Below are 19,603 nucleotides of genomic sequence, written 5' to 3'. Positions count from 1 at the left end.
AAAATTTAAAATTTACGAAACCGCAATAAAAAATTTAAAAAATAAATAAATAATGGCGATAAAATTAAATTATTTGTAAACCGCGCGTATAAGCGATTTAATATAATATTATCGCGGTAAAAATCGAAATTATACGTTAATTATAAATATATAACGTCGATTAAATTTAAATAAAAATAAATGGAAAATAAATTTAAAACAAAATTTATTACCAAAAAATAAATAATTATTCCATATAATTATTTAAAATAATAAAATTATAATAATTATTTTTTATAACCATTTAAAAAACGGTAAAATTAATATTAAAAAAATTTACAATTTAAATTTGGTTTAAAAATACGCACCCCCGCCCCAATTAATAACAAATATTAGAAAAACGTGGACAATTTTAACGATTTAAAAAATATTTTCGAAACCTTTTTTTAAATCCCCATTAAAAAAGTTGAAAAAATAATATTTAAATGGGAAAAAATGGTCGTTATTTTATTATTATAATAAACCAATTATTAAAATAAAACAAATAAATTCGTCCGCCAAACTTTTTACAGTTTTTTTAAAGGCGTTTCGTTTACCAATATTATAAAAATTGGTAAAATAATACGCCAAATTCGCTATAAAATTACCTATTTTGGTAATATATTAACGTTTTTCCAAAAAAAAATGGCTAAATTGGTAAATAATTAATAATTATATAAAATGGTTATTATTTGTTTTAATTAATAATATTAAATAATACGTAATTCCGTTTATTATATTATATATCGGTATTAATATTTTTTAATTGCGTATTTGGTTATTAAAATGTATTATTGGGCAATAAATATTACGGTTTATAATTATAATATAAACCAAATATACCAAATATTCGAAAATAAAATAAAATAAATATTCCCCAAATTAAAAATTATAATACCAAATTTAATAATTATAATATAAAACGGTTTATTTTACGCCTATTTAATTTTTTACCCTTATTAAAGGAATTTTATTACGCGTTTTTATTTGTTATAACGTACCCAAATTTTTAATTGTAAATTATATTTATATTATAAATACCGCCAAATTCCGCGCGTAAAGATTATATAGGGTATTTAATCGCAAAACCCCTATACGCCGTATTTAGGCCAAATAAACGCCTTATAAAATATATATAAATATATTTAATAAATTGATTGGAATAATTTACCGAATAATTGTTTAGGAAAATATCCAAAAATGGGTTATATTCTTATTTATTACCGCCAATTGGGTTAAAATACCCGATTTTGGCGAAATAATAAATAAAAAAATAAAAAGGTTATAAATATTAATTATAAAATTTATTTATAATAAAATATTTAAAAAATTTAAAAAAAAATTTTTGCCTATAATATAAAATTATACCCAAATACGATTATAATGGATAATTACGGGATTTTTTTATATTTTAAAATTAAAATATGGAAAATTAAATTATAATAATTATTAAAATTAATATAATATAATTTTAACGGTAAAAAGGGTTTTTATTTTCCAACCCCTTTTAAAATTAGTGAAAAAAATCAAAATTAAAAAATTTTTTTATTTATAATTTTACGTTAAATAAATTAATATATTTTAACCAATTTAAACAAATAAAATAAATAAAACGAATATAATTTAAATAAATAAAAAAGTATATAGGTAAATAAATATAAAAATAAATAAATATTATTTATTAAAATTTTATTTTATACCCTATTATTTGTAAAATAAATCGGATAAAGGATATATTTTTGGTAAATACCGTAACCCGTTTGGCGTAAATAGCAGCCAAATTCGAAACCGTAAATAATTATATTAAAAACATTTCCCCGGTTTTTTGTAAAACCATTAAAATTTTAATTTGGATATATAAACGAACGTAAAGCGCAACCGTATTTATTAAATCCTTTATTATACGTTAAAAAACGATTTTGGATATTAATAAATCCGTATTAAATTGTAAACGGCGAATATTTTTTAATATAATAATTAAAACAATATATTAATATATAACCATTTAATATAATTATTATAATTTATATTTATTTCCAAATTTAAATTATTTTATATAATTTTTCGTCCGTTATTCCTTTTTTATTATTCGGTTATTAATACGGCCATTTTTTCGAATTGGTGGTTTGTTTTCCGTCATTTTTTTCGCAATTTTTTTCGTTCGATTTCGTTTTATAATTGGATTTTAGGATAAAATTATATCCGGGGGTGGTATTTTTGGTATTTTTCGTAATCGAACGGGTAATCGAAGATTTAATTATTCGATCGGGTTTAACGGTATAAATTAAATATAATTAATAAAAATAGGAAATTTAATTTCGATTAACTAATATAAAATAAAAATTAAATAGGTAAAAATTTATTTAATATTTGGAAATTTTTATTTAAAAACCGGTAATTATTCGCAATATTTTTATTTTATTCGTACTATAATTTATTATATAAATAATAGCGATAATTTGGGAAAAAGAAATTCGTCAATTTTCCAAATTTTTTTTTTTTTTTTTTAAAAAAAAGGGGTTAACCGAAATAAATCCAATATCGATTATTTAAAATTCCATATTAAATTTTAAACGAACGAATTAAATCGATAAAAAATTTTTTAACGTTTTATATTATAAACCGATCGTTATTTCTTTTTTTTGTTTTTTTTTAATTTTTAACTATATAATTGTAATAAATAAATTAACAAATTTTTTAGGGGAATTAATCGAAAAATTATTTTTTTTAAATATTAAATTTATTAACGAATTTTACGATAAAATTTCGAACGTAAAAACGCCCGTATAACGTCGATTTAATATAAATTCGAACGAAAATAATTTCCTTTTGAATTTTAACTAAAATACCGAAACGGAATTTATCGTTACGTTATTTACAAATTACAAATTTACGGATTATAATAAATTTATAATAAACGGCGGAAAAAATAACGTTTATTATTTATTTATTTTTAAATTATAAAATAATTTTTTTAATTTATTCGTTATTAATTTTTAATTTCGCCGTTAAATTCCAAAAAAAAATAAAATTGATTTAATTTTAAAAACGTTCCAAAAACCTAAATTGGCAAAAATTTGGAAATTTTACCAATAAAAATTTTTCCGAAATAACGGCAAATTATACGTTATTTGCAAATTATATATATAAATATTAAATTACCCCCAATTTAATAAAAAAAACCAATAATAATATAACGGAATAAATACCTTTATACGGTATCGCAATATTATCGCCTATACCCGAAAAGGATCGGAAATTTAAACGACGTCCGGTAATATTATATTAACCAACGTCGATTTTCGGCTAATAAATTACTTTTTTTTAAAAAAATATAATTATTTATATAATTATTTATATAATTATTTATATAATTATTTATATAATTATTTATTACAATTTAAATTTATTTATTTTGTACATTGTTTTTTTATTTACGTAACGTTAATAAAATATTATATATTCGTATAAATCAAAAACGTATAATAATATTCGAAAAATAAAATCGAAAAATCCTACGTCCGATTTTATATTTCGTTACGGAAAAAATTTAATATTATATACGATTTGGAATTTAAATTATTCGTATAAATCCGAAATAACCAATAAAAAATCCTTTCGTTACAAATATTTACCAAAAAATATAAAATAATAATTAAAAATATTATTACTTAAACGTTAATTAATATTTTCCGAAAAGGGAAAATATTTTTAATTATTAACGGGTAAATTAATTTAGGTTTAAAATACGTTTTTTGGAATATTATGGCCGTTTACGTAAATAATAATTAAATATACCGTTATATTATTTTAAATTTTATTATAATTAACGTTAATAAAACGAAAAAACGATTGGCAAAATTTACGGTCCAAATTATTGTAAAATATAAATTGAAAAATAAAATATTAGTTATTACGGCCGATAATATATTTAATTTTCGCGTTAATAACGTAATGGCGGAATTTCGGGCTTATAATTTCCAATTACAAATATAATTAAAAATTTTCCAATTATTTTATATAATTTACGTTTTATAATTTGTAAAAGGGATTATATATTAAAATTTTTATATTATTAAAATAAATTTCCGCGTTTTTTTGGTTAATTTTTATAACGACGAGGATTTAATTATTAATAGTACGGACGAAAATAAAACGTGGAATATTTTTCCAAAATATATTATCGTTTAAATAAATAATATTAATATATTAAATAATTCGAATATTATTTAACCCAATATTTCATATTAATTAAAATATTTGGCGGTTTTATTTTATTAAAGCCCCAAACGGATAAAATTTTTTTGTAATTTGCAATAATTTACCGGTAAATATGGATTTAAAGGTTTTTGATTATTAATTAAAAATATTTAAATTAAATAAAATTCGATTATTTTAATTATTACGCGTATTTTTTAATTTCGTTAAATTATAAAAATATTTATTTAATAATATTTTATTTCGCCAAATGGTTAAAATAATCCGGTTAATATTATTATAATTAAATTTCGAATTTTTAACGAAAATTGGATTATTTTGGAATATTTATTAACGACGATTAAAATTATAGCGGTTTTTACCAACGTTTTTAGGGTAAATAAAATAAAAATAATTATATACGTATTATTTGGATTAAAAATTATTGGTATAATTTTTACCAATTTCGAATGTAAATTTTAATTAAAAATTCGAAAATATTTATAAACGGGATAATATATTAATTTAAAAACCGTAATTTTAACGGCGCGAATAAAATTGGATAAATATATCGATTTAATTTAACGTTATTACGTTAAAAAATTATGTTTTTTGGCCATTATTTTAATTTTCCCGACGCGTACAAATTCCCGAAAAAACCGTTTACGGTATTATATAAAATATATTAATTAACGCGTAAAAAATTTAATCGTTAAAAAAATTAAACGTTTAACCGAATTATATTCGAAAAAACGAAATCCGAATTTTTACCCGAAAAAAAAATTAATTTAACCGGGTATTAACCCGGTTTTATTTATTTTATAACGTAAACCGAATCCGAAAAAATCCAAATATATAAATAATTAAAATTTAAACCCGATAAAATTTCCATATTTTATCGATCGATCCGTCGAAAAAAATATCCGGTTAAAAATTAAAATATTTTTAATATAAAATACGTAATATATTAATTTTATTATAATCTAAAATATAAATGGTTATACGGATAATTATACGGATAATTATATATATTAATTTTTATTTATATTTAATTATGGAAAATAATAATAATATTTTTAACTGGTAAACTATATATAAAATAAAATTTCCAAAATTCGCCCAAATTACCCGCAATATTTTAATTATACCTGTTATTTTAATTTTTATCGAACGTTTATAATTATGGTTAAACAATTTTATCGGTTTTGTTGGAATAGCCTCACTCGCGCGCGCAGCGGAAAGGAGGTAAAGCCGGGCCGGAGCTGCGGCCCCGGCGATTGGGTGACTAAGCAAGGAGCACGGACCGCATGAAAGACTTTTCATCCGGCCGTGAATAATCAAATGCAGTCGCACGACTTAGGTAGAAGACAGACCGAATATACCCAAATTGCAGAGGTATAACGTTCTCACCCATTGATTAAGTCTACCACGCAATGCATTGTTAGTAGACCTGCGAGTCTACGAACAGGTTTTAATTAATATTTTTTAAATTTATTTGCTATTTATAATCGTATTATTATTTATATTTCGATTAAAAGAAAATTTATTTTTTTAATCGGTATTAAAATTACCATTGTAAAAAACGAATATTTAAATCCGGAAAACGAAAAAACTAAATATAATAGGTTTACGGAATTCGTCGGTTTTATCCATAATTTGGGTAAATTAAATAATAATTTTAATTCCGATAAAAATAATATTATCGAAATGGCTGTTAATAATACCCCAATCCGGGCTAATATTAACCGTATGCCTATATTATTTATTTCCATTTAAATTGGATTAAAATATAATAAAATTTTTATGGAAATTTTAATTAGGGCGTTAAAACGGGTACGGAATAATATATCGTATGGGCGTAATTTAAGGAATTTTTAAATGTAAAATATTATTAAATAAATTATTTTTTTTCGTATTTTATATTCGGTTAATAAAAAAAAACATTATAATTAATATTTATTATTTTTATTTTTACTATAATTTAATTTATTATATACGAAAAAAAACAAAAATTAATAATAATAATAATAATTATAATAATAATAATAATAATTATAATAATAATAATAATAATTATAATAATAATTATATTGGAAAATATATTATTTTATATTACGTTTATTTTGGTATAATTTCCTTCGGAATTTTACAAATATTAATTTTAAAATATTTACGTATTTACGGGTTTTTCCCACGGGGGCCCGCGGGCTGCCAAAAAAACCCGCGTTCAAATTTGGGCCGGGTTGGGCCCCCCCATAAATATTACAGTTTACCCGCGGGCCCCCATGGGCGGGTTTTGGCAGGCCTTATATACAAGGGCCCCTTAGCGTTAACAGACCTACTTTTTTTATAGTTTTAGGGTTTATCCCTGAACGCGAGCTCCATTAATTAAGCCGTAGTTCAATTCGTAGCTTTGCTTATACCTGTGGGTCCAACCAAAGATCACTTTGGTTCAGGTCTAAGGACAACTTGTTCATTTTCGTCGCAAGTGGAGGTGATTTCGGCATTTCGGCGACCGACATTCCGTTATAATTAATTAAATAAAAATCGTAAAAATATACGGTTTGTACGTTAGATATAGCAGTTAGCAAAATAATTAACAACGATTTAATTTATATTTTTAATCGCTATATTGGTCGAATTGGGATATGGGTGGCCTTGATTCGCAAGTGGAGGTTGGGTTTTTAAAAAAAATTGAAATTTTTTGATTTTTTTTAATTATATTTTTATTTTTAAATATAATTTAAAAATTTTTACACGTGGAGGGTGGTATATACGTATATATTATATATATAAATTCTGGTTAATATATTACGTAATATAAAGTGTTAAATATTCGAATAGGTTAAATATTAAATATTTTTAATATATTTTGCAATCGAAATGGGTTTATATTTTTACCAATTTTAACGATGTTAAAACCAAGTTTTTAACGATTATATAACCGGTATAAACAAACGTCCACGTTAAAAAGGTTTTGAAATATTGTTAAAATTGCGTATTTTATATATAAATTTAATAAAATTTATATTTTTTAAATTTTATTTTATAATTATTTTAATTTAAATAAAAAAATAAGCGTTATTTTATTATTATATATAACTAATATAAAGGTATATTATATCGAAATTTTTTATTATAAAACCTTTTATTAATAAATATATTAATTATTAAATATTTATATAAATTATTAAATTTAACGTATATTTATATAAATAAAAAATTAACGAACAATAATTTGGTAAAAAAAATTATACGTGGGTGTTAATATCAGTATATTTATTATTTTATAAAAATAAAAGGTTTATATATATTATTATTTATATATAAATTTTTAAATAGGGCGTTAAAAATAATACTATTATTATTTATTTTTATATTTATTTATTTATAACGATTATAAATATAAGGTTTCAACCGTTAAAAAGCCCTAATTTTAAGCTTTATACCAATATTTTTTAAATATTTGTACGATTTTTATTTAATCAAATATTCGTAATTTAAAAATACACAGTTAAAAAACTGTATCGCCGTTGCGCATACAGTGCATGCACAGTGCGTATACTGTGCGATAACCTCCACTTGCGGCGATAATCGACAACATGTCCTCAGACTAGAACGGGCGCGATCTTTTTGGCCAATTTGATTGGCCGAAAAGCCGTGTGGCTAAAAGGTACATGGAGCGCCCGGTCCACCCTGCAACGCAGGGGGGTCTAGTCTGAGCACTGAGACTACTTTTTTTAACGTTACACCAATCGATAAGATACTAGTTGAGGTCAAATTTGGGCTTTTCTTTGTGTTTTCTTCATGTACGCTAAAAACAGCTCCAAAGCACCAGAGTAGACATCAAGAACAAAAGGTTGCGCTCGGTCTGTCTGCAAAGACATAATACTACATAAGACACTGTTCAACAGTAGGTGTTGCTGATAATCTGTGGCTTAGTATTTTAATGCACCTTGCAACTTTGGAGTGTGAATGAATCAGTCTTGACGGTCTTGCAGATGGACATTCGGCATGGAAGACTGACGGGGATCTATTGTTAAGAATCTCACCCAAGACTCCCAGGTCTTGAGCAGTCTAGCTGCTATCGGCCTCTTTCTACTCTGCTTCTACGCGCCTAGTGGTTCTGCACTTTGCCGATCAAGGGAGCGGAAGCTCGAACTCTTGTTCCAAGTCGCCTCGAGGGCAGAGTATATGTCGGCTGTGATTGGCATCGGTAAGGTTCTCGAGGAGATAAGGACTGGCATGTTTGGATCCCGTCAGAAAGCACAAAGAGTGTCAAACAAAAAGCACATGGAAGCCAGGAAAAGGCTACAAAAAGAGGGCCAGATCCTGGGCAGTCCATAGTAGCGTTGAACGTAGTCTCTATCTAGCTATCAGCTATTCGTCTGCCCAATCACAACCCAGACTTCCTCAGTACAGCACCCCATGTTCTCAAACAATCATCTCACCAGAACCTTGTGGAGCAGCGCTCTGCTCCCACTCGCCACTCTCACTGCCACCTCCACGGTCTGTCAATGTGGCCCCTAGGTTCAAGGAAGGTACGAGGACGTTATGCGGCTCTGCTGCGAACGTCTGGGCAAAGCGGCATATTATTTGGTAGTTTGGTCATTGACTAATGCTCAAGAACCTCGTTATGCGTAGGGACGTGGGTGAAAACAAGTAACTAGACTAGTGCAAAACGCTATATTTGATTATTTTGCTCATTTATTTGCAGTTTGTTCCAATAAAAGAGAGCGCTTGCGTTAGTTTTAGGTGCCTTACAAATAAAAGTCGCGGATTGCATGTGCACTTATTCGTCGGAATATCCCAACAATGCCATTAAGTTAGACTGTTAAAGAATCTTGAATATATATTAACTGCATAAGTGATACGAATTACTAAAGATAATTTTGGAACCAATTGCAAACGATTACATTCAACCCTGACATTCAACTAAAGCATTCAAAGTGACATCCCTCCCTCTGCACGGCTTTCGAGTAATACAAGGTTTGCAAGCGTTGCTAACTTTAGTAATAATTCAAATGAAGAAAATCATTTAAGGTATTCTAGTTAGCGTAATTGATTGACGAAAACGACAACCGTCCGCCTATATTTAGGCGGGTATTCGGAAAGTGGGATTTCAACCTACTCCCGTAACACGATTGAGTAATGTTACCTGAATGTTGAGAAACATAGGCAGGAATTAAATAATAAGTTGTTAATTATATAGAGCAAGGTTCGTATTTTTTTATTCTTTTAAAATTACAACTAGTACAACTGTTACAATTATTACAGCTTTGATCCAACAACGTCTCTTTCCCTCATTTTCACCATGCGTTATCTAATTTTTCTGAAATTCGTTTGCGTCGCACTCGCTGCTTCTGTTGGACCTCTTTTAAATAAGAATGGTAACAGCAGTCCGAACATTCTTAAAAGAAATTATATGACCTCTAGCTGCAGTGACAACCAAAGTGCGCACATAAAAGCAGCTATGGCAGAGTATGACAAGTCCAAAAATTTAAATTAATTTCGTATTTATTGATTAACTTTTCACCTAGATGTCTATCATTTTCCGATAAAGCTTACTACGCTATTAAAAATAACGTTGATTTACGGGGAAAGTACTTCCAAACCAACAGTTCAGAAGATATTGCAACCATCCAACAGGTTTATTACAAGATTGAACGAGGATGCGATCTTAGACATGAGCACTTCAATATCCGTTATCAATGTGACGAGCATGGTGGCGATTGCGCTTATCATAAGCTTGGTTATGTATACGCTGATGTGGATATAATTCACCTATGCCCTAAATTTTTTACCTTATCTACCACCTCCGCGGCCATTACTCTTATACATGAGCAGTCGCATCTTCGATCCGGTAAGTGGACACCAAAACAAAAAGATTAAAAAGAAATGCGAGTGTAAGAAACCTATTTGGTTAACACAATTGACCCTTGATTAAAATATAATAGTTAGAGGGACCGAGGATTATCATCGCCACGATGAAATTGTACCGCAGTAAGTGTAATTAATTGGTTTGCTTTGTTGACACTTGCAGAAAAATGAACTGATTTTTATAAATATAGCATCGAAAAGGAGAAATGCATGGACAACGCCGATAACTATGCCTATTTTGCCTACCATGCTGCAGCCGGCAGCGATCTGTCCTCTGTATACCAACTCGTTTCACATTCCCCCGAGCGTGAGTCCACTGGAAGCCATAGCGGTTCAAATTCCCCCGTCTATGAGTACACTGGAAGCCATAGCGGTTCAAATTCGCCCGTCCGTGAGTACACTGGAAGCCATAGCGGTTCATATTCCCCCGTCCGTCAGTACAATGAAGACTATGCACGTTCCAACACTGGTCCCCCGAATTATGGCAGCGGTTATTGGTTTCCGGATAAATAGGCCAGCATGCATATTGAGGTTCCCAACAAAGCCGTGTTATAATGTAAAAGGCGCGGCGCAGCGCCTTACTTGTGTGTGTACCTTCCGATCCGAATCGGATTGGGTGAAGTGGCGCGTCTTACTTTTATGGCACATCCACCGGGTGGGGCGGGTACAAGGGACAAAAAAAAACACGATCAAGTTTTGAATGGGGGGAGGGGCGGGGGTGTAACCAGTGTGCGCTATCAGATTACCACATGTATATATTGCATATCAGACGTCAAGTTTAATTGGGAAACGGATTTTTTTATCAGATCTTAACCGATTTATAAATTACGGAAGCTTCCGTTTCAAAGACAAGGGTGCAATATAGGGACCCAACGCAGTGCCAACCTATGTACTATCACCTCTCCAAGAGTCCGGGAGTTCCAAGTGGTGAGAGTGTCTCCAGTCTTTGCCTCCATCAGCGATGAAAGCAGGGGTTTGTGGATGACGGCGTGTGAAAGGTGGAGACAGAAGGGACTTAGTGGGGGTGTATATTTAAAGCGCCTATAACTGACTAGGTTGCCTTCAGCACCATGTCGGTGTCTGTCTTGGTCGAGCGGCTATGCGAAAGGTGCACTTCGGCTAAGATATTAAACACGCTTTGCTTCCTTGAAAGATTTCAAATGACGGCATTATTTTTTTTAAATCTCTTGCTGTACTGTCTAAAAAGTACAGCCTCAATTCCTTCTTTTTTTTTTTAAGCTGGCAGATAGCATCCGCATCATTTACAGCAACTGAGCTTTTGCGGCTACCTGTCAAATCAACAGCAAATAACATTTGTTCATGATGGTGGTGTACCAGGTGATCGATTAATCTGTAGAACCGTGCTTCCCTACTCACAGTCGCGAAGATAACCCTGCGTCTAATCAGCATCGTACGGATCACAAGGTTCGGTGGCACATAGCGCAAACAGGGAGTAGGTGTCTGCGTGCCATAAATTGTGAGCACTGCTAAGGCTATGGTGAAAGTAGCCTAGTTGTTAGTATGTGTTCTGTTCACAAGCGACGTAACACCAAATGGCATTACCTTTGTACATTTTTATACCCGTATTTCCCCCAATCCTTAGTCCCTTTGACTTTTTTTGGCCATAAATTAGTATTTGATTTTTTTTTTTTTTTTTTTTTTTTTTTTTAGCAACAAGTGCTTACTATGAGCGATATGTGACATTTCATGTATCAACATGACTTCTTGGTATCCACCGTAGCGACGGTCGCCTTGTTTGGGGTGGTCGAAAAATTTACGACACAAAACGATAGTCTTTGCAGCCGTGAGAGTATAGGCTGGAATGGGACCACCAGTAGCGCCCCCGACTTCACAAAAGCTTTTTCCGTCTATCAAATATTGATCTTCTCGGCAGCTGATAGAAACGCCAGTGACATTTGCGGGATCGCACTCGAGTCTCGGTGTAAATCTTCATGTAAACCGATTGTACCTCCTTCACATCTTCTTCACTGGTTGACTTGAAATATTCAAAAAATAAAGTGGCATTGTCTTTGGCCTCATGATAGGCATTTCCAGCGAGTTTGCGGCACCTGGAGAATTTTTCAGCGCCTTGAAAAACATTTGTTTTCGCGGGCGGATTGTCTCACCGTTTTTGAAGTTCGGTTATTGCTTTGCTTTGTGAATAACTGCAGTCTGTCATAATCGAAGCACGTTTTGTTAGATCGGGAGGGTGAATATAGGCCACCTTTTTCTATTTAATAAATGCCACGCAAGTAATCAATTCGATCCAGTTGAATTACTTACGTCTTTGCCGATGACCGTAGTAGGAGCAGACCCAGTGGTCACGACTTTAAAGTTTTGGTTACTGACAATGTTCTGCAAATTGATTATTTGCGTAAGTTGGAGTTGTGATGCTTCAGCGGCACTTGTCGCTGCGCCCAAAGCAACCAAAGCCATGATTGCAAGAATTTTGCTGGTTTGGTTCAGCATGATGTCGTAAGTTAGGTTATTCGCCAGCCAGATGTTTGACAGAGGCAATAAGCGGGAAATATTGGTAATTTGCTGTTCAAAGATGACTAATTGTAATTGCGCAAGATTTTCTTACCAAAAACTTGGATCCTGGAGTCCCATCAGAAATATATATGCAGCAACTTTACCATTGAACGCGTAAGGTTGATTCAGCAGCATGACAGCAACCAGGTCTAATTTAAGGATGCATTTTCTCTTATTGGCCAGTTTGCTAGCAGCCACTATAGTGGTAGGGGTAGAAATTTCCCACTTTGCATAGTAGAGCAGTGGCGTAGGCTTCGTGGTCGTGCGAACGATTAAGTTGGTAAAAGCCCACGCATAAACGAAAGGTAGCAGGGAAGGTTTTTTTTTTTTTTTTTTTTGCCTGCTCCCGTGGTAGTAAGCAAACTCCAGACCAATATCTTGCATTCTTATCTCAATTGCTATTTGTCTGGGGTTCCTTATTTGTTCTCGTCAGGTTGAACTAGCATACATTACTCAGCACTGTGATATATTTAGTACGTCGGACATAGCCGTTAATGCAGTTGCAGGTTTCTGGTCCACAAACTTGATTGCTGGCAGGGATCTCTTTCTCTGTTTGTCTTCATTACTCTCCGACGTTAGCATGAAAGTCCGTCACCTCATTAGATTGGAACACTAATTATGAGTGGAACTTGAAAGAAAAAGAAAACGTAAAAAGAAAAAGAAAAACCAAATTTACGTGCAGATGATTGATCCTGACAGCTACCTCTATCCATTCTGCCTAGCTAACCCAACGCGAGATTAACAACCCAACGTCGGCATCAGCTGCCGTTTGTAATACTTACATCCTCGAGCAATACACTCAAGGGGTCGGCCCAGAGCCTGTCTGATTATAACCTGCGAGGAACATGTTATTTGATCCGCAATGCAACGCGGTATGACGGGCACCTGCTTTCCCGCCATATCCCTACGTCCTGAAGAAACTGGCCATAGATGTTAAAACGAAAGAAAGTGGGCTGGCCGCTACAGACGAGCGGGTTTGTTGGGCTAGACAAATCCCTTGAATGAGTTTGGCGGGTACCGGCGGCGTCCACCGTGAGACATATATACTCTGGTGGCCAACACCACCCAACAGTGGCACTACATGGCGAAAGACCTTTGCGTGACTTTGTATACTTGTATTTGTCATCCTCACGGGGTGGCTTTAAGAGATGATAATAGGGTCTGTACCTGCCGCTCTTGTTGTATATCGGCGATGCGGTGACTATACTACGGTGAGGGGCGAGAAGATAAAACGGCCCCCTTGTCACCGTATGTGTATGCGTGGGCTTTTATTAACGTAAGTGTATGTGGGAGCCATCAAGTACCTAGACATATTTTTGTTCAAAACTATTATTAAAGTCGGCAAAGCCCAAAAGGCCCATACCAGCGGAAACTGTACAGGGCCATGGATTTTTACCCTTATCACCATAGTAGGTCACTCTTCGATATATGCCATTTGCGCATAGGCAGACCTGAGCAATGGAACATGCCTAAACAATACCCACCCAGAAGAGCCTGTCCGCTATCGTCTCACTGTAGATCATGGCCAGGCAGATAGAGTCTCCAGTCGAACAAGATGACACAGCCTCTCCAGTGGCATCATAAACCACCTATCAACTTCTCTGACGACAATAGAGTTGATATCGTGGCTGCGAAAGCAGAATTATGAATTCAATGGCATAAATGGCACAATGCATGGCGCTTCCAGTCAGCCGTCAAGCCTGTCATTCAAAATACTAGCCGCATTATTGCTGAATTTGCTGCTTGTTAATGGGACATTGAGTGTACATTCCTGACTAGCAAGTGGATATGACTGGTGTTTTTTTTCTATAGCATGAGGAATATTTTTATATTTTTAACCTTCATCTTATCCTTTCAATAACTCATCAGCCTATCTGGGTGGTCTTGCCAGTGGAGTCTCGGGATGGGAGCCACACGGGTCTCTCAGACTCTCGCGCTCGGCGACGCCGTCCCATCCGAGCAGAGCCTGACTCAGGTGACTTATTTCTCCAGTCCACGACAAGATTGATGCTGTCATCCCCAGAGGCGCCTGGCCGGGACCGCCTAGCTCGTACACATGGCCTCGCTCTCCGAGGTGGCGTCAGCATCCATTCAATACCCCACCGGGGATGTCTATCCGCTAACATCGAGTTCGGCAAGAGCATGTCAGCCTTGGCCGGCTACTGTTTTGACATGTAAGTTGGTATGTAAATGTTCAGATACCGCTTTTGCAGTCGTTACCCGCTCCTGCAGACGACTTCACCACCGCGCGGTGAGCACCCAGAGAAGCTTGGGGAATCTCTAGCTGGTGTACAATCTGGTACACACAAGAGACAAGCCGATAGCCTCGATTAAATGTATAAGGTTTACAGTGAAACCAAAAGGTACTTAGGTTAAGGTTTATACTGTTACTGATGATCAACAGTGTGGCCATTCTAACCATTTATTGGATCTTTTTACTATGTAACTTATCATTTGCTGGAATTATTGCGAGTCGTATTGATCAAGTGAGCATACCCAAAAACAAAAGGACAGTATTGATACTCTTGAGTTTGAAGTTCGAGCTCTCCTTTCTAGGTGCAGCGTCCACAGATTCACACAAGGGAGACACCTTGCTACCCCAAGAATGAAGTCTTAAAGTAAGATCTCATGGGGAGGTTATGCTGCTGCTCTTGTAGACACTTGCGAGGCCTCTTGAGCATGCGTAAACACGTAGAACGGTCTGCACATGGGAAAGTCTGGGCTCGATTGATGATGAGTCTAACAGCAGTTTGTCTGTATTCTTGAGGTTGAGATTGTGTGCAGCAACCTCACTGCCCTCCTTTCCCCTACAGACGAGGGCGTCTCGAAACTAATATTGATATTTTGTTAGAGGAGAATTTTGGGTCATATCCCCGCAAAGCTTTCTCAGCGAAAGTTGCTGTTACTGGCCAGTATCCGGTCACAGTAGACCAGAGCGAGAACGTATGAGCGGCGGTCCTGCAATGGGGAAATTTTGAAAACGTGGTCAGTTAAAAACAATGTCATTTGATGGGAGAACTGGAAAAATTGATGCATCAAACATTCTAACGTACCAAAGAATCAAGTTCACTCTGGGATTGTGGATCCTTCATTAGGATCTGTTTCTCATCCTCGTAGGCTTTGCGAGACTCCCAGGTTTCCTCGAGCTCCTTCAGCTTCCTGTAGTACCTTTCATGCGGCAGCTAACGGAGGCTCTCGAAGATATAAGACGATAAAAACGCCACAGAACTTGTGGGCTTTGCAGAAAGTACATTGTGATGCATGCCGAGTTGTGGGCGCGAGTCCTTTGTATAAATAGCTATCTATCCTATTCCCACAAGCTCACACGCTGTTCGCATCACGCATCTAGACTTCCACAAATCATATGGGCTATATGTGCTATAAACAACCCAGGACTTCTCCAGACGACTAAGCATCTGTTTGAATGCAGAAGCTTCCTCCCAAGCATCTCCCTAGGCTGATACAGTTGGGAAATCCTCACAACTTTCGGGTGGATTACCACCTTGAATGATATAATTCAAAGCAACACGGGGGTTTTCCATTTTAAATTTATGAGGATAAAGAGGGAACTTCCTGGCTTCCAAATAGCTGTGAGTGAGCCGAAAGGCAGCGCGCGCAAAAAGAAAGCTGGGAGGGCGAGAGGGATCCCGACAGACCGGATATGCGCCAAAATCGCGACATAATACGGTAAAAACGAGAAACAATATCAAGAAGAGGGCCACGTCATAGATTCTGGCTCTGGTTTGTACAATGGTACTCGGCATGTTGTTAGCCCGTAAGTAGACCAGGACAGAATAGTTCACGTTGGACAGAACCGTCCGTCTTTTGCTAGCCAGCATATTTTCATAAACCTTTACAATGGAGCTAGTCGGTGATTAGGAATAACAGTGATGTACTTGACGTTGGCAAAGGAGATTGTTTTTTTTTATTGGAAGGGAAGTCTGATTTTTGGAGCTCTTGCCGCAGCCGCTTAAGTTCACCGGCCAATTTCGCGCTCTTCACTGCAGCTCGAATCTGCCGAGGTTCAAAAGACGGGTTGACCGACAGCGAACAACATGCCGGTCCACGCCGAGATTTCCGGATACTGTCGCACACCGGTTCTCGGTTGTTGTGGAGTCCTGGTCACTCGCCAAAACAAAAAGTTTAAAACACCGAAATGAGATAAGTGCCAACGCGATTCGTTCCGCCTACATATCTAAAGCAAGAAAAAAAAAGAGAAGACTGGACAAAAGACTGGATTTGGCCTGGGTGTTCTGAGACCCAGAAAACAAGGTGACGCAGTCGTCATTTGCAGCGTAGACTGATGACAAGGTTGGTTGGTGAAATGAGAATGTTTTTTTGGCCAACAACTCCCGCTTTCACCCGGGTGGACCTCGCCTGGCTTACTGCTGACGACCTGAACTTGTGATGTCAGACTGGCGCCTGGATGAAATTCGACCACAAGTCCAAGAAAGAGAGACATGAGCCCGGGGGCTTTTTGAGATCGATTGCTAGAGATGTAAACGAACGACTGCAACGAGTAACAGTGAAGCCTTTTGTTACCCCGGCTCTATTCTACGGGACGGCAAGGGGTTTTGTAATTTGACGTGAATTAGTCTAGAATTCCGGTCAGGCCCGGTTGGTGTCCCGTGTGGATCTGTGCCCAGCTGGGACTAGCCAAAGCCAAGATAAGCAAGCATTGTTACATCCCTAACTTCCATAAAGCCTCTTGACATCCCGGAATGACCTCTTCCCCATCCCCTTTAATTCTTCAATAAACAAAGGCACTGCAAGTCATTTCCATCATAATACCTACCTAGGACAAGCAAGCAAGCTGACATGCGTCCTCCTACCCTCAACGCCCACGTCTCGCGCGCGCGACCATCAACACGCGTCTTTCAACATCTTCTGAGCGGCGGTTCCGCGGTGCGCGGTACCTCTTTTGCGCTGCGGGCTCGGCTTCCGATTCACGGCAGTGCTGCCGCCATTTCGCCAAGAGCCTTCTCCATCCAGACGGCGCGTCGCAATGGGGAAAACAAGAACAAACCCGACGAGTCGATAAATCCACAGCTCCCCAAGGTGACATTTGAATCCTTGGGCGTCACCGGACCCCTCAAATGGGTCATCGTCGCCCTCCTCACCGTCTTTGGCACCATCGAGACTTGGGTTTGGTGCAAAGCCATTTGGCGATGGTGGAAGGGTGGCGAAGTGGAGCCGAGCGAGAAGTGAAATTGGGAGGGGGTTTTTTTTTTCTTTCTTTCGTGTTCTGAACCGTGGTACGTGGGCGTCACTGTTGGAGTGGATTTCAGGGTCTGTAAGGCTGGCTGTCACGGCCATCTCCGCTCACATGTTTGAGTCATGGAACCCTGGAATCGGAATGCGCTTCGTAAGCTTATTGGTGTAAATAATTGTAGGTGAAAGTATTCTTGTATTTTAGCGAGATTTAGGACACAAAGCTCTCCCTTTTTCATTGGAGCGAATCACTAGGGAGGAGTTTGTAAGTCCAGTAAATGCCCCTGATGTGACATTGTATGTTTACAGCTTTCATCGGCAAAGACAAGGCAACAAGACACAAGTAAACATCAGTCAAGAGGAAAGGGCTCACTCACCAGCTGGACATCGCTTTCCTTCTTGAACCCCCTCGCAATCAGTGCGCCGAGCTCGACATGTCTCTTCCACGCGAACTACATAGGAGGTCGTCGCGAGACCCGGTTGCAAGTCCGCCTCCAAGGGCTTGCCCAACTCGTCCTCGGTTGGTGCGCAATCCAGAACATTATGAATAAGCGGGAACGTCAAGTCCAGGTTCTGACCGTAAGCATACGCAGCGTCGATCGTCGCCGCAGTCGACCCGTGCGAGAGGCCAACGGCCGCGGGACAAGACTTGGAAGTCATGCTGGCCGTTTTGCAGTAGGTCGTGTCCCAGATAATATGCCACGATCTCGGGGGACCAGAGGGGGTCGTAGATGCCGTCTTTTGTGTCTTTGATTTGCATCAGCTCCCCATGAACCAGGTTCCTCAAGACAGTTGGCAACAACTCTGCCACCTTGGCGTTGCGCAGCCGAACCAGCGCCACCGACGCTCGGCTGAGATGTTGCGCCTGCTACTTTACCCAAGGTTTGATTCGTCGATGCTTTTTATTTCAGCCCCTTAATGGTAAGTGACTCTTGAAGCAACCTAAAAACTACAGATACATCGTCCAACTTGGTTGTTATCAGCGTGTCGATTCACAGACCTGCAGCGACGACCACTCAGTTTTCGCCGGCTCCGTATCGGTACCAGCACCCACCACTTATGAGCGCGTATATCCGACAGAAACCTCTGCAATCTCTGATATGTAAGCTTGCTCCTTGACCTACATCTTTATCAACAACCTGTTGGTACCGTGAGAACTAGATAGCAATATATCCCATTCGCTGCCTAATCGCACGTATGAACTTGTAACCCATGTACTGGAGAAATTGTTACATCAAAGTTCCAAGTAAACTGTTGAACAATACAAATCGCGACCTTTTTTTTTTACAAAAAGGCCAAGTTTAGTATATGAGTTTTAAAAGAAACGCTTTTCCCTCATGTTTTCTGAGAATTGAATTTCGGACTAAAGGCAGGTACCCTGTATGCCATTAAAATGCAGCCCTGCATCTTGTCTATTTAGCACCAGCAGCCAGCTGCACTATCACCATATCCGATGAAATTTGCATTGAATACACCGCAACTGCCAGGACCGAGATCAGGTTCAAAACAGTCTTCACAACCAAAGCAAACTGGCTGTACAGGCTAAGAGCTCGCGGGCTGAGAGTTTTCGGTCAGCTGTTTCAGCAAGCAAGGTATAAGCGATAAAAACTGTAATTGTATATTAAAGTAAGCTGTTGATAGGATTTTGTGTAAGGCCATGGCCAAAACGAGGGTGAACCAACAGGATACGTATGTAGGTATGAAATTGATTACCAAAGTAAGTAGGTGCAGGAATAAGTCCGTTACAGGTCCAAAAGTCTATATA

At 35.9% G+C, this 19,603-nt stretch overlaps 6 protein-coding genes across 6 annotated transcripts; 3 read left to right on the top strand and 3 right to left on the bottom strand.

Moving 5' to 3' along the window:
* Positions 1 to 10,054: 10,054 nt before the first annotated feature.
* Positions 10,055 to 10,608, top strand: PgNI_03093 (uncharacterized protein; the record flags this gene model as incomplete). Its single annotated transcript, XM_031123147.1, has 4 exons — positions 10,055 to 10,078; positions 10,112 to 10,121; positions 10,173 to 10,218; positions 10,287 to 10,608. The coding sequence occupies 4 exons, from the start codon at positions 10,055 to 10,057 to the stop codon at positions 10,606 to 10,608; spliced, it is 402 nt and encodes a 133-aa protein (XP_030983351.1).
* Positions 10,609 to 11,936: 1,328 nt separating this feature from the next.
* On the bottom strand, positions 11,937 to 12,586 carry PgNI_03092 (uncharacterized protein). Its single transcript, XM_031123146.1, has 3 exons — positions 12,379 to 12,586; positions 12,222 to 12,267; positions 11,937 to 12,164 (listed from the first exon to the last, which is right to left on the bottom strand). Exons 1-2 carry the CDS (start codon positions 12,562 to 12,564, stop codon positions 12,238 to 12,240), a joined length of 216 nt encoding a protein of 71 aa, XP_030983352.1. The 5' UTR covers positions 12,565 to 12,586; the 3' UTR covers positions 11,937 to 12,164; positions 12,222 to 12,237.
* Positions 12,587 to 14,634: 2,048 nt separating this feature from the next.
* PgNI_03091 (uncharacterized protein) lies at positions 14,635 to 14,961 on the top strand (the record flags this gene model as incomplete). The annotated part of the gene is made up of 2 exons (XM_031123145.1): positions 14,635 to 14,801; positions 14,841 to 14,961. 2 exons carry the CDS (start codon positions 14,635 to 14,637, stop codon positions 14,959 to 14,961), a joined length of 288 nt encoding a protein of 95 aa, XP_030983349.1.
* A 552-nt stretch (positions 14,962 to 15,513) lies between these two features.
* Positions 15,514 to 15,972, bottom strand: PgNI_03090 (uncharacterized protein; the record flags this gene model as incomplete). Its single annotated transcript, XM_031123144.1, has 3 exons — positions 15,514 to 15,585; positions 15,681 to 15,795; positions 15,953 to 15,972. The coding sequence occupies 3 exons, from the start codon at positions 15,970 to 15,972 to the stop codon at positions 15,514 to 15,516; spliced, it is 207 nt and encodes a 68-aa protein (XP_030983350.1).
* Positions 15,973 to 17,445: 1,473 nt separating this feature from the next.
* On the top strand, positions 17,446 to 17,835 carry PgNI_03089 (uncharacterized protein; the record flags this gene model as incomplete). Its single annotated transcript, XM_031123143.1, has 1 exon — positions 17,446 to 17,835. The coding sequence occupies one exon, from the start codon at positions 17,446 to 17,448 to the stop codon at positions 17,833 to 17,835; it is 390 nt and encodes a 129-aa protein (XP_030984500.1).
* A 372-nt stretch (positions 17,836 to 18,207) lies between these two features.
* Positions 18,208 to 18,498, bottom strand: PgNI_03088 (uncharacterized protein; the record flags this gene model as incomplete). Its single annotated transcript, XM_031123142.1, has 1 exon — positions 18,208 to 18,498. One exon carries the CDS (start codon positions 18,496 to 18,498, stop codon positions 18,208 to 18,210), a length of 291 nt encoding a protein of 96 aa, XP_030984499.1.
* Between the last annotated feature and the right edge of the window lie 1,105 nt (positions 18,499 to 19,603).

The sequence above is a fragment of the Pyricularia grisea genome, assembly GCF_004355905.1.
Source record: "Pyricularia grisea strain NI907 chromosome Unknown Pyricularia_grisea_NI907_Scaffold_2, whole genome shotgun sequence".
Lineage (NCBI taxonomy): Eukaryota > Fungi > Ascomycota > Sordariomycetes > Magnaporthales > Pyriculariaceae > Pyricularia > Pyricularia grisea.
This window is presented reverse-complemented; position numbering and strand designations above follow the sequence as displayed.